The 15917-nt window shown below is 29.4% G+C and overlaps 1 protein-coding gene across 1 annotated transcript in view; it reads left to right on the plus strand.

Moving 5' to 3' along the window:
• LOC117172033 (ADP-ribosylation factor-like protein 4C) overlaps positions 1-2954 on the plus strand; it is a 39070-nt gene extending 36116 nt beyond the window's left edge. The window contains exon 4 of the mRNA XM_033359764.1: positions 1162-2954. Coding sequence (XP_033215655.1) covers positions 1162-1358 — 197 coding nt within the window. The 3' untranslated portion in view covers positions 1359-2954. The remainder of the gene's footprint in view (positions 1-1161) is intronic.
• The last annotated feature ends 12963 nt before the right edge of the window (positions 2955-15917 follow it).

Here is a 15917-nt window from a genome sequence, read left to right on the forward strand (position 1 = left end):
ACGTCATTGCCTCTGTAAGTGCTTATTTTGAGGAACTTCCGAAAACGCACTTTTCTGAAGGATTAAAAAAACTTGAAAAGCGATTGACCAAGTATATAGAGCCCCAAGGAGATTATGTTGAAAAATAAAAAAAAATTTACCCAAAAAAAATTGTTTTTATACTTCATTCTAAGGACTTATTGAACTACCCTCGTAGTATTCCTTTATGGTGGAAATATAGGAGCCTAAATGTGGACAAAGCCCTGCTGTTTTTTCAGTACCCGTATCTTCGGACGTAATTATGAAGTATATTCTACTTTTGTTTAGTAACTTAATCAGTATTATTTACTGAGAGGAAATGATAGTCTATATATTTGAATATCTTCTAAACTTCTACAATATTAACCAAAACTTAAAAATGTTAAAGTTTCTATAGGAGTCTTGGCTTTAAACTCTAGCTATTCTTATTTTTGCCTTACTGCTCTGTAATTCTTCTCCCAAAGAAAGTGAAAATCTCTAAAAAAAATATGCAATCTATACCTATCTATTTATATCATTCATTTAATAAAAGTTTACAGTACTTTTCTTTATTTTGTATCAGAATTTTCACTTTCGGATCTGAGATTTTACATATAACACTTTTATATTATTTATAGTTCTGTTTTGTATCAAATCCTGAAATAATGGTAAACTTGATCTAAATGCAGTAATGACCTCCATTTACCGAACTAATTGGTTATATTTTAATCAACAAATTTTCTCCTTGGGGTAGCTGGTCGATTTCGAGTAATGAACACACAAAAACTACACACTCACATTTAACATTATGAAAGTGCGCTGAATGGGCCTGGCTAGGGAGGCTGCCGGATAGCAGAGTGGGTGAGGATCACTTTTCTGTTCAAAGAGGTGCGCGCCATTCACTGCCTCCTGGGATACTCCAAGAGGTATATTTCCAGAGCGTTTCGCTGTAAACAGCGATATGCACCTAGATCCAACTCGGTAAAGGTGCCCACATTCGGTCTATTGTTCTCAAATTAAATACACGTGTGGCCCAATGGGCTTTATAGCCATTTAGGCTATAGCTATTTGGCTACTTAGATACATTGACCCTTTCATTTTTAAATTCAAGGATGAAATTTGGAAAGATGTTTACAACTTTTCGTGTTATTCAATTTGTTTCAGGCGCTAAGGAAGTAGGCGAGCTGGAGAAGCATCTGGGAGTTCTGGAACTGTCAGGGTCACCAGGGAGCTCGTGCATAAGGGTGCAACCAGCGTGTGCAATCACAGGCGAGGGTCTTCACGAAGGGTTGGACACTCTTTATCAGTTGATTTTAAAACGACGTAAGCTTGCCAAATTGAATCGGAAACGAGCCAGGTAGGGCCGGAGTTCAGAAGACTGCACTTGCGTCTTCTGATATTGCTCACAACCGGGTTCACCGTCGACGGAAGCTATGCCATCGCTGATGTCTTCGTCCATGTCGGACGGCGACAGTAATATTTTAGAAATATTTGACTGATCCTCAATAGCCGATTGGCTCTTCCAAATAATTCACTCCTGGAGCTGGAACCGTGTTGGAACAAGGTGCAATGCCTCTCGCCTCGCTGACCTTGGGGTCGTATAGTAGAACAATTTTTTAGCCAGTAAAGGACCCAGGGTTCTGCCAGGTTTTGAAAACGGTAATGCGTATTCATTTTTTGGGGCTCAAATCTCTTTAAAGAATCAAGGCATTATTGATGTAGATAGTGAATTTGCAATTACTCAAGCCGCAATCAACTATTGATAAAAGTCTTTCAATTTTGCTGCTGATGAAGAAATCCTGAGTTTGATGACTGGTCCCAATGCTCAATTATAATAGTTGTCGTATGAGCTATATTACCAGTAATATTAAAGACGTTGTAGTGAAACAAACGACGTTAATTCAAAATATTGAAGGATCGAGTTTTGCAGGTGTGAAAAGACATTTTTATGCGAGTTGATGGTGCAGTATCACAAAGAAATGAACTTCATCTTTCAATGACCGAAAGGTCTCAAAATCAGTCTCTTTTTCCAGGAAATATTTACTCGTGCCTCTCCAGTTTTACACCTTTATACCTTCAGAAACCTGCGAAGGAGAATTTCGGACTATACTCAGAATTTATCGTTACAAAGTGATAATTTTCTGAACCTCTATCGTGTCCTTTGCCTCAATTTTGTTTCAATGTACATGTATATTTTTTTATACAGGATTTAAAATTATCCTTGGGCGTTGTAAATGTATATTTAGTGCGCGTTTCAAAGTTTTAAACATACGACGAGTGCTACGAAATTCTTTTCCTCAAAGTGTGTTTTGTATTGAAAAATGTTAAGCAAGATACATTTTTATGCATATCTAATTTTAAAGAACTTAAGCCTACATATATCAAGTTCTTTTTCCTGCAAACAAATTTGGTGTTTACGAACGTAGAAAGCTCGCTTGAGGCCTCGGAGAGTATATTTTCATTGTGATATCCCGTTTATCAGTAGAAAGAAATTTGCAGATTAATTTAAGTAATCTGTATTATTGTGTAATCTTTAGTTTTTAGAAGTAACTGAGCTTCTTCTAATTTTTTTACAAGGATTTCATCATTAAAAGATGTGTATATAATGATCAGTTACTCTGTATAATTAGACTAATATATTATTTATAAATATTGTGAAAAAGGTCCAAAACGAAACATTTTACAAACCAATGAAATTCTTGCCCTTATTGGAAAAAGTACGATATACGCAGTGACAGTTTTTGAAAAAAAAACGAGCGTCAAAAATCCCTCTTTGTGGGTCACTGGAAGTGGGTGTGACCCATTATTTAGTAATCATTTTCTTAAAATGTTATAGTCACGATATCTCGTATACATGGTTTTTCAGTTTGTTTATTTATTAATAAAGATTAAAGGTTTTTTCATTTTAGAAAATAATTATGTTCTTAACAATTTGGTACCACTTCAAATCATTTTCTATTTTGAAAAATTATTTTCAAGAGAATAATTAAAAAGATTTTTAAACATTTCAAAAGAGTCGAAAAAATAAAATCCTGGTGATTTTGAAAAAACTTTCTTCATTTCGCAGATTTTTAAAACAATTAGAGGAAAAATTATTATAATTTGATAAGATATTTAGAAAGTTCTTAAATTATTAAAAAATAATTAAAAGTTGGAAAATATTTCAAAGAATTTAAAAGAAAATGAAGATTTTTGAAGATTTCGAAAAAAATTTCAAAGCTTCTTTCAAAAATTCGAAAAAAAATTTGATTTTTTTTTCGAAATCTGAAAAAACCTTCATTTTGTTTTCAATTTTTCGAATTTTGAAATGAAATATTATCTTCATGATAATAAAAAACTTGTCTTAAGATTTCTGGGAAAATGCTCAATGATATTTTATTTATAAAAATTAATTTTGAGAGAAAACTAAAAAATATTTTTACAAATTACAAATGATTCTCAAAAATATAAAAAAAACAATCTTGACAATTTTAAAAGATTTTTTTCTTTCGCAGACTTTTAAAACATTTCATGAAACATGAAAATAATTTTAAAAGATATTTAGAAGGATTGAAAGTTTTGAAGTGAATAAAAAAATTCCAAATTAGAAAAGATTGAAAAAAATTAAAGCAGAATGAAGATTTCTGCAGATTTCGACCAAATTTTCGAAAATTTTTTCCAGACCTCAAAATTTCTTCATTTTGCTTTAAATTGTTCGAATTGAAATATTATATTGATGTTAATAAAAAACTTTTCTTAAGATTCCTGGGAAAATGTGTAATAATTTTTTGTTTAAAAAAATTAAATTTGAAAAAATTTTTTTAAACATTTCACATTATTTCCTAAAATATAGACGATTTAAAAAAAAAATTTGTAGAAAATATTTGAAAAAATTCGCATAATTTAGCAAATATTTAGACGTTCATACGCTTTGATCATATATTTATTTGAGTTCAAAATCCATCTCTTTGGTTGATACTGTAACTGTTTTATTGAAAAATCATATATTTGGTTGACAAATACCTCTTTTTTGGTAGAAAAGACTGCAGCTTTTTGTTTTAAAATATATGTTTTTTAATTGGAAATTAATCATTTTTGTTAAGGATTTAACTATCTTGATGAAATTTCGTATTTTTTGGATGAATTCTACTGTTTTTGGTTCAAAAGTAAAAATTTTGTTTGTTTCAAATATGAACTATGTAATTTTTCGTCGAGAATTTATTATTTTAATATTTTGGCAAAAAATGGATCTTTTTTGGTTAAAAATACATCTGGTTGAAAATCCGTCTTCTTTAATAATTTCAACTGTTTTTTTATTTTAAATTAAAGTAATTTTGGTTTAAAAAAACAAGTATGCACATGTATTTTTCCCTGAGAACTTTTCTGCTTAAAAATTCAACTACGTGATTGAAAATAAACTTTTTTTATTGAAATTTTGATTTGAAGTATCTGAAATCTTTAAAAATTTGAATTTAAAATTGTTATTTCATATTAAAAATGATTTTCCCCTCAAACTGAAAAACTGTGCGCGCGATTGATGATGCTAGCATTAAACAAACGTCACTTTTACAATTAGATTAAAATGAAAGTGCCCAAAGTCTTGCCCAAATTAAAATAATCCGATAGTGATTATATGTATGAAATCTGTGAATTTGAAAGCACAAATTATTTTTAAGACTTTCAACTATTTGAAAAAAAATATCACTGCCAATAAAAAATATATGAAAAGGCCAGTTTTAATCGATTTGTTCCTATGAATGCGTTTTATGTCTGTCTCTCTGTTTTACATCTTCAAGCGGGCTTTCTGTAAACTCTAAAACGAAAATTTTCCACGCGTCTTTGTTTTTTAATTATATTATGTTCGCGGATTATTTTAAGAAATGACTGTAATGAGTGACAACTAGTCGACTTAAGAATAATAACTTTAGAAATAAGTAAAAGTTATAGGAGATATTACGTGGAATTTCTGTAAATATACAAAGTCTGATAACGCAAAAAGGCGTTAATAATTCAGAAGGTGCTCTGCCATTATTAATCAGAAAACTGGAAGTTGGGGAATGAAAGTTGTTATTATTATTGTTCTATTGTAAAAAAAGTTATTAAACCCCCTCTTTCCGGACATTGGAGATGCTCAGAACGAATTTTACAAGAAAAGTGCTTCGAATGAAAGCATTGATTATTTCCAGAAACAAAAGCGATAATCAGGGAGCGGTTTAGAAGAACCACTGCGAAGTTTGCTGACGAGCACAGCTCGGCTCTCACACGCGGGGAACCCCGACTAGACGAGCAATAATCGTGCGCGCGCACGCGCGTTGCTTCTTTTCTTCTCTCTTCTGGGCCAATCTTCCTGCACATGTGAGAGTCGAGCTGCTTTGGTCAGCTAACTCGGCAGTGGTTCTCATCCACGTCCTGGCTATAAAGTTAGTTTAAATGAGAAAATTATTTGTACTAACATTGATGGCAAACGCTGGTTTTCTGTTTTGTAATAGAGCGACATTTTCGACTTTAGGAATAATGACTAAACATGGTTGTTGTTTTTATATTGACCGTCGTTCAAAATTCTATGGTACACTATACATACTTGCCCTTGTTGTGTTTATTATCATTCGATATTTTATCATACGCTTTGAACAATTGATATAGATAACCTATTTATGTAAAAATACATACCATAGTAACTAGAGTGATGATAATAATCGGGACAATGACCCGAAAAAAGCGTGGTGACGTATGTTCGGCTGAGAGCGTTTATCGTCGGTTTCAATACATTTTTTGCTATGATATGATTTTCTGGTTCTATTTGAATAAAAGATCGATTATTTTACTTAAATCTTGAGTTTTCTTAATTCAGTATTTTAAGATATTTTTTTAATTTTAAGACATGAATCAGAGAAAAATTGTTATTTGTGACCGACGATAATAATGTATTTGTATAGCTTGTCACTTCTTGTCAGTGTATCCTAATAGCTGTATATGCAAAGAATAATCTAACTACGGCCATGTTGAAACGATCTTTCGTTTACAGTCGACGAATTTTGCAAAATAAATTTCCTGACTCTGCTAAACTCTGCATTATATTTTCCTGAGCTCTTTCCAAACCAAATACAGTGAACCCCGGAGATAGTGCCCCCGAAGTTAGTTCTTCCAAGAATTGATGCCGCGCCGGGAGGATGTATGAGAGAAGCTGCGGGGATTGTGTGGTGTTCACTCAGGCGTGACAAAACAGCAAGATAGAAGAAAGACAGAATAGTTCGAAGTCCCCTGATATAGGTCCACCGTTATCCGAAAACCGGCACTAAATCCGGGGTCGACCCTAATCTGATATTATCTTTTTTTGTCTACTGGTATTATAGCAATATATTGTTTTTAGACTGCAACTTGGATTTAATCATTCCGGATTAAGTTCGTTCCGAGAACTGATTTTGAGAATTGCAGTTTTGAGATAAGAGGAGTCGTCAAGGCGAAAGGTAGGAAGTGGTCAATCAAGCGTGACGAACAGCAATGGGGGCCGGATTCTCAGTGTGTTAGTTGTATCAGGTTGCGTCATGCGTCCACATCAAGTATTAAATCCAAGTTCCAGTGTGATATTGGTTCGAGGGTTTAATTACTCGGATTTGTATAAACAATTAATACAAAAATATTTAAGGAATTAAGGTAAAAAGTGGAGAAACTACAAAGGAACTATTTATATCAAACCACTCAATGTGTCTTACGAAAGTATAGAAAAATAGCGATTTTATATACAGTACACACAGTATACACACAGTATCCACAGTACAAATCGGTGAATTATCTTGATAACTTTAAAATAGAAAAAAAAATTAATTGAATCCCATGCAAACCTTTTGGAATCTCATCAAATCCATTTATGCCTTTGAAAATATTTTTAAAACCGTTATAATCTGTTGAAATCCATTGAAATTTGGAAAGTCCGTTGAAAACTTCTTAAATTGTTTGTCTTGAAATATTTTATGCAGTCCTTTAAAGTAACTTACAACCCTTTAAAATTTTCCGAATTCTTTCATTACTTTTGAATTTGTTCAAATCCCTGCAAATATCTTGAAATAAAATTCAATTTATTTCTGAAAAAAAAAAGAAAAACCATCTGAGTCTCTAGAAATTTAATTTCATTTATTCTTCAAAGTTCACTAGAAATATCTTGAAATGTTTGGAACTCCTACCAAAGTTTTTAAAATACCTTAAAATGCATTAAATCTCTTGCAGTGTGTCCACTGTCTAGCGACCTTGAAAACCTTTAAAGCCTGGAATTCTCCTTGAATTTTGTTTAACTTTGGAAATCTGAAATTCCTTGCATTTTTTAGGATAGAATTGAATGCATTTTTTTCTTTTAAAACAGTTATTTTAATAAAATGCGAAATGTATTCAGCTTAAAAATTATAAATATTATTTGTGGAAAATTTCGAAGTTGATTCAGTTTTCAGAATTAGAAGGAGTCATGGCCATATAACGGATTTTTTCAAGGATTTCACTACTCGCTTTTTGAGTGTAAACCATATCACAATTCATTACAAGATTTCAAAAATTTTCAAAATATTTGAAAGATTTTAAAATATTTAAAAACATTTTGAACAATTTATAAAGATTTCACGGATTCCAATTATTTAAAAAAGGCGTGTACATCACATTAAAATTTTTTTTTACATTTCGAAGATTTGAAACGAGTTCAAAAGGATGCAAAACGTTTTAAAAGATTTGACTAAGATTTGAAATAATTAAATGATTTTCTCGATGATTTTAACGAATAAAGAAAAATTTTCCAAATATTTGGAACATTTCATCGCAAATATTTACAAGATTTCAAAGACATTTCATAAAGGTTTTAAAATTAGTTGAAATATTTGGAAAATACCTCAAATATTTGAAAAAACTCTTAAATCCCTGAAAGCTTTTTTATGTTCTTCAGGATACCTTTTAATCCTCTTGATCTATTTGGAAATCTTTCAGATTCTCTAAAATGCTTATTAAATTCTCTGGATTTAAAATTTAATACCGTAAGAACCTTCAATAGCCCTCCCTTCTACAGCCCTTCTCAGAATTGACGCCGCGCCGCAGGTAGCTGTAACAGGTGCTGCGCAGGGTGCGCGGGATCTGCGGTTGTCACTCAGACGAGCATTCAGGTGTGAAGAAATAAAAGCGGAGTGGGCTCTAAAAGGTTTGATCCCTCCCACCGCCAGCCCCAAAACCGGCGCTATAGAAGAGTTTGACTGTATATTTGTTAAAGTTCTTTCGAAAAAACTAGCCTAAATCGATATAAATATTTGAAATCCTTCAATCTTGTGAATTCCTGAAATCCCTTAAAATATAATCATTATAAAAGCATTATAAACCGTAAAAGTCCCGTAAAATTTGTTTATATCTTATGGAATCCCTTAAAACCTAAAAAAAAGTGATTGGAATTCTTTAAATTCCCGGGAATTTTTATCTGACGAATTTACCTAAAATTCAAGGAAATTCTGTGGAACTTAAATTAAATTCAAAGTATTCATTGAAGTTCCCTAAAAAATACGTGTAAATCTCTATAAATCTTGGAAATCTTTTAATCTTATAAAGTTATTTAAAATCACCTAAAATCTTTGAAATTGCGATGAATCACTTTAAATTTAATTTTATTTGTTTTCCCAAGTTCACTAAAAAATAACTTGAAATCTTTAGACATCCTACGATTTTTTTAAATCTCTTTTAATCCTTTTGATTTCCTTAAAATGCCTAGAAAAGTTTGGAAATCTTTCGAATCCTCTAAAGTCCTTCGAGAGGTTTCGAAATTTCTTAAAATCCATAGAAGCTTTTTTAATCTCTTGAAACCCGATGGAATCTTTAAAAATTGGTTTAAATATTTAGATATCCGATAAAATCATTTTGAATCCCTTAAAACCACTGGAAGTTCCTCGAAATTTGTTAAAATCCCTTAAAACTTCCTGGTATATTTGAAAATCTATAAAATTTCGTGAAATATTTATTAAATCTGACGAAATCGCTTAAAAATCAGGGAAATTCTCTCGAATTCAAATTAGATTAAACTATGAATCTCTTCAAATTTAATTTAATTTCTTAATTTCACAAGAAAAGTCTTGAAATCTTGGGAAATTCTACAAAATTGTCTTAAATAAATAAATAAATCATTTATTTGTTACTTTTTCTAATTTTTGGAATCACTTTTTCAATATTTTAACATTCCTTTTTACTAGACTGATTTTCTGACATGTTTTTTTAGAATCGCGAAAAAATTATAAGAAATTCATTATAGGAAAATCAGTATAGAGCTGTACTGAATTTCATATAATATTTATTCGTAACGCGGGATTACAAGGTTTTGTACAAGAATGAATGAGATTGCATGAGAGTGCATGGGATTGCAAACAAGTGAATGGGATTGCATTAGAATGCATGGGATTGCAGAAAGATTCATGAGAGTGCATAAGAGTGCATGGGAACGCATGGAAGTGCGTGGGATTGCACTAGAGTGCATGGGATTACATGAAGGTCCATGGGATTGCATTATACTCTTTGCGATTATACGAGAGTGCATGGGATTGCATGAAGGTGCATGGGATTGCATTAGAGTGCCTGGGATTGCATGAAGGTGTATGGGATTACACGAGAGTACATGGGATTGCATGAGAGTGCAGGAGTAATTAACTCCTGGGATAAAATCAAAATATTTTCTGATATCAATCAAATGAAGAAAACAGAACGATTATGTTGAACGAAGAAAAAATTTCTGGTTGTAAATTGTGAAAAAGTGACGGACTTAAATGAAAATTCAAATTTCGAATGTTATATTTAGAACTAATATCTTTTTGTTATGAGTCTTTCAGCTGCTGAAGAGAACAGAGGAAAACGTATTTCATGCAGCACATGGCGGGTACGTATGCTTATATTTAGAATTTTAGATGTACGCTTAGACTCTGGACTTACATATTCTATATTTAAGAACTTGTATATTAGGGTGACTTGAAAAAAATGGTTTTAGAAACCGCAAACAATACCATGTCCAAAAGTAGTGGGTTGGAACCCCCATGAAGTGTAATGAATGTGAAATAGATCGATTTAAATTAAGGTAATGCGCGCGAGCAAATTGGGTTTAAAAATTATTGTCCGGAGAGTTTTAAAGTTTTTTTATTTTCATTTTTTTACATTTTTTGGGGTGTGCAGAGCCTTTTAAAACTTTTTTCAGATTTGAGGATACTACTCTGCACGAGATTATTATGTTTTAATATACGCCTGTAATTAAATTTCATTTTTGTGCACGAATGAAAACATCGAAAAAATTTTTCTATTCAGTTCTCGCGCGTTACTTATAGATTTAAATTGATTGATTCCACATTAAGGTTTTCAATCCATCCTAGTGCATAGTACAATAATTGTATAGATTATTAATAACAAAAATCTTCGAAATTAATTTTTAAGTTATTACTTTTGGACTTTAGTTTCAAATAATTTCTTTTAATCGTAATACATAAGTTGAAAATTATTATTTTTAACGACTTAGTTTCAAGAATCTAATTTAAGAACACTTCAATTTTTGAACAGAATCTGAAATTGTTTAATATTTAACGCCTCAAGTTTGAATTAGTTAATTTTGAATGTTTTCAACTATAAAGTAAATAATTTTCAAAGTTTTTCAGATAATTAAACATTAAAGGTTCACAATATTGAAAATTCTTCAACTTTGATTGTTAAAAATGACAGTGATTGGTTCTTTTTTATAAATCAAATTTTTTTAGTAAAAAAATCCATCCTATCACTTCGAATGTCACTTGGAACTGCAAAATATGATAATTATTAATAATATATTTATCATTTTTAAAAATTCTATAATTTAAATTTAAAATTATAGTTTGAAATGCCTGGAATCCAAAGTTCTTTAAATTCCGGACAATGTAGAATTCCTGAATAATAAAATTCCTGAATTGGAAAATTTCCGAATAATAAAATCTCTAACAATTTATAATATTACCGAATTTGAACATTTCCGATTAATAGAATTTCCGAATTTAAACAATTAAAAATTTGTTATTAATATTATTTTTTTTAAATACAATGATCAAATAGTTTTATTGAAAAAATGTTTGGTTGTTTTAATTCGATAATTTTCTAGTTCGGTTCTTTTATAATTCGGCAATTTTCTGTCAGGAATTTTTAAATTCGGTGATGTTATAAGCTTATGTGAATCTTATAATTCTCGAATTTTCCAATTCGGTAATATTATAAACAATTCTGAATTGTGATGTTCTTTGATCTAGGAACATCAAGAACTTAAAAACATTTTCAAGGTTTTTCGATCGCGAAAAATATGTATTTTAGAAAATACTCTTATATTAACCATTTTTTAAACATTATGCGATTTAATAAACAAATTAACTTTTCTACTATTGTTTAATAGATAGGCTTTCGGGGTTTCAAGGAATTAACTTAAAAATTACTTTTCAATAAAAATTTTCGACATTTCTTTATTTTTCAGTAAACCGTGTTAAGGGCTTCAACAAATTTTATGAACAAATGCACAATTCAGCCATTTTTAATATATATATAGTATGTGTGTTTGTGTGTGTGTGTGTGTGTGTTTGTTAAAAATTCACTAAGAAAGCTTTTTTATGAATTAAAAAGTATAAGAATCATAAATTTGTTTATAAAATTATTGGAATGAAAAATATTAACCCTTTGACATCAGTGCAATAAAAAAAATCGATAACCCATTTGTTTCTTTCGCCATGGAATGAAACTGAAAAAGGCGGTTGTTTTGTTGTTGTTATTTTTTTACCTCGACTCTTTGTTAAAAATTAAATTTTTAGTTCAAAAGCTTTTCCTTGTCCGAGAAACATATTCATTATGGAGTTACGCAATAAATTTAAATTATGTGTAGAATTTATGTACCTATATACTGTGTGCATGCATGTGTATTACCAGAGCAGCATTGAAACATGTTATTACGAGAGTTCAATCGACCCCATATTTTTCATGATCCACTTCCGGTCACTGACTTCCGGCGTTTCGTAAAGCGGAAACATCGGAACGGCTCTTTAGTTTTTGCAGGCCCTTTGCTTTGATTTTAATATCTTAATTCATTATTACCCATATGTTACTTTGCACCCTAGAAGGTAAAAATTTTAACAAAAAAGTCAACAATTTTTACAACTGTAGTTATTTGTTAAAAAAATTACTTTTTTTGTAAAACATGTACAAAATTTAACAACAAAAAATACAGTTAAATAAAAATAGCTAATTTTGTCTTGTATTTACTTGTTGAAAAGTAAATAAATTAACAACAAATTTTAATTTTTTATGATTCAAAAATTGGTTGAACTTTTTATTAATAATTTTTTTTCTTTGCTGTAAAAATCTACAAGTTATAACATAAGACTACAGGATTTTCTATTTTTTAAATTTGGGAGTTTTACGTCAACAAAACACTTTTAATTTTAAATAAGTTGTTGTAGAAAATTACAAATCATTGCAAATAAAATATAAGATTTCACAAAAGTTAAAATACTGAGGGAAACTATCATTAACATTATTTGAAACCTCAGTAGTTAAACAATTATAAACTTTTGGTATACTAAATGTCATAAATTTCACTATTTCTCATTTCAAATATTTTTATGGATATAAAATATTCCATTTCTAAACAATTTAATTTGAAATTTATCAATTAGGGAAAAGAACATTTCTAAATATTTGGCAATATTTTACTTTTTATTGGAATTAAAAAATTACAAGTCAAATATTAGGAGCTAAGCAATTTTATACTGAATTTTTCGAAATAGAAAGACTTGAATCGTTAATATATCGGAGTGTTAAAATTTAAGCTTTGAAAGTTACAATCATAAATGTTCTATTTAAAGTTTTTTTAATATGTGAGTAAAACTATTGAATTTCGCTGCATAAATAACAACTGAACAATTATCAATTTGGAAAAAGTCTGAGTTAATTTAAAAGATATTTAAAAGTTTTGAGACGATCCAAACTCAATTTAAAATTGAAAAAGATTTCAAAAAATACAAAAATAAAGTTTGATTTTTGAAGATTCCAAAATAACATTTTGGGGCTTTTTAAAGATCTTTTGAGGTTTTCAGAAAATAAAATAAAAATTCTTAAGTTTGCCGGGACATTTTTTTATGATTTTTCAATTTGAAAAATTCATTTTAAGAGAATATATAAAAAGATTTCCAAAAAAATAAATGTTGTTCAATAAATGCCAATTGAACAATTATTAATTCCCAAAATAATTAAGTAATTTGGAGATATATTTAGAAGTTATGAAAATATACCGAATTATGATAATACGTGAAAGGATTTTAAAACATAAAATAATCTTTTTAAGCATTTTGAAATGTATCAAGTGAATAAGAAATTGTTATCAAAATTACTTGGAAAGCTAACAATGAGTTCCAAGATAAAATTTAAGAAGATTTCAAAAACAATTTAATGAATAAATTAATGCTTTTAGTTTCAAATTGCTTTAAAAGACATAATTTTGAAAATTTATCAATTTTATTATTCATTCCTCAATTCATTTTCCTTAAATAAATGGCATAGTTAACTTTGCCATTAAAGAAATTAATTTCGAACCAAAAGAAAAACGAATTTTTAGCAATATAGTTCAATCTTCAAATAATAAAATGACTGTTTAACAAAGTAGTTCCACTTTCAACGAAGTAGTTGAATTTACAAACAAAAAAGCTTTTGTAATGAAAAATTAAAAATTTGAATTTTTCAATAATTAAAATATATAACTTAAGAATTTAAATAGAATTATGTTTGTGTGTATAAATATTATATTAGTATAAATTTTGTAATAAAGGTGTTAGGTGGACAGAATAAAAGAAATTAATATATTCATTAGAATTTTAATTTAAATATAAACAGTATTTCAATCGAAGACTATTAATTTTTATTTATTAAATTAATATAACCGTGAGGTGTATCTCAGAGTTCAAGGATTTGCCTACAATCTTAGACAAGGAAAATTATTAAACTAAAAAATTTCAATTTTTAACCAAATATGGAATAGTTACATTTTCAATAAAAAAATTAATAATTAACAAAATAGTTGAATCTTCAACCAAATCGTTGTATTTTTAACTAAAAGGGGTAAAGAGGGGAACATGGTAAAGACTGTGCAGTTTTTATTTATATGCTTCACTTGTAAAATAGAATCACAAATTAAAATTTTTTTAATTATTTCAAAACTTTGTTATTTGCATTTATATTTTCCATTGTGATGCCCTCAATTATGTTCCTTAAATTTCAGAATACACAATATAGTTGTTGTCGAAACATAAATTAATGAAAAGGCAAATATTTATTTGAATGAATAATTTCTTATTATTTTTATACAATCAAGCCAAATTCCTTTCGGCTTAAGCATGCCTCATTCTCTTCTAATCCCATTCTGCCGAGGATGAAGGAATTGACATGAGAAGACTGAGCGATGCAGATAGCTGCTCAGTCACTCTAGCAATCATCCGGGGTGAAGAGCTTCACAAAGTCATTAAATGTGATAGATCACACAAAAATACGACATCTCACAGATAATAATGCATAAATTCCCTTGACTCTAATCACATCTACTAAATAGAGCTCTCCACCAAGGACCATTAGTATCCATGATCGTTCAATGATTTTGAATTTAAAGAATACATCTAAAGTAGGTGTCTTTCAAATAAAAACAATTATGAGTATTTTCTAGTTAAAAGCGAAAAAGCATGTTGATAAATAAGATCAAGGAAGTTCCTTGACCGTTTCTTGGAATGAAAGAAAAATAAATTAATTCTTGAGACAAACTGCTTTTACTGGCCAGAACGACTGACTCGACCATATGGACCTGGACACTTGTTCGGACAACGAACGTTTGTGCGAAGACCAGTGAACTGCAGTGAACTCACTACACCCATTGTCAGCCACGTCTGGATCTTAAGTGGCCCTTATTACTTCGCGCGTCAATTTCCTAGTGTCAATCGATCAATTTATTTTTAAATTCGATGTATATATATACACGTTTTTATTTTTGAATGCAGTCAGTTCTTTCAACTATTTAAAGGGTTACATATCCATAAATTCCGCAAAAAGGAAAAGCCAGATTCATGAGTGGATTGAAAGTGACCTAAATAATGGAATGATGCGTAATTTGGAGAGATATTTATTCACTTTATGGACAATAAATGCAAATAATAAAAGTAAAAAAAAAATAAGCTGACTTATAACATTTTCTGTAATTTCTTTTTTTTCGTTATCCTCTCCATGATAGCCTCGTCAGTTCGTAAAACTTGTATAGGAAAAAAAAATCTGTAAATCTTCAAGTACATAAATGTAGCTTTCACACTAACAGAACTCCGACCAAGAAAGTTAAAAATTGTGGAAAAGGAGGAATTTTTTTTTTCGAGGACTTGAAAATCTAATCCAATGTTTAAAAATCGCATGGCGCCTTTTTTTATTAATTCTCTAAACTCTAAACTATGTTCAAATTACTCGAAACAATTTGAAACTATTATTATCGGACGAATTTTGAACTAAATCAGATAATTTTTTAAACAAAAAATTAAACAATTAAATTTTTGGTTAAAAAGATTAATGTTCAACTAAAGAGATGAATTTATAACTAAAAATGTGAAATATAGAACTGAAATAGTTACACTTTCAATTTTAAAAAATTAATTTTTCAAGAAAAAACAACAATTTTTCAACAAAACAGTTCAGATTTCAACTGAATTAGTTTGATTTGTAATAAAAAAGATTAAATTTCAGCCAAAAAAAAAACTAATTTTTAACTAAATATCTTATTTTTTCACCAAGGAGATAAATTTTCAATTAAAATTACGAATCATTTACCGAAAGAAAATTTAACAAAAAAGTTTAACTTTCATCCAAGCAATTAAAATTATAATCCAAGAAAGATGAATTCTGAACAAAAAATGAAGTAT

This window comes from Belonocnema kinseyi, chromosome 4, assembly GCF_010883055.1.
Source record: "Belonocnema kinseyi isolate 2016_QV_RU_SX_M_011 chromosome 4, B_treatae_v1, whole genome shotgun sequence".
NCBI lineage: Eukaryota > Metazoa > Arthropoda > Insecta > Hymenoptera > Cynipidae > Belonocnema > Belonocnema kinseyi.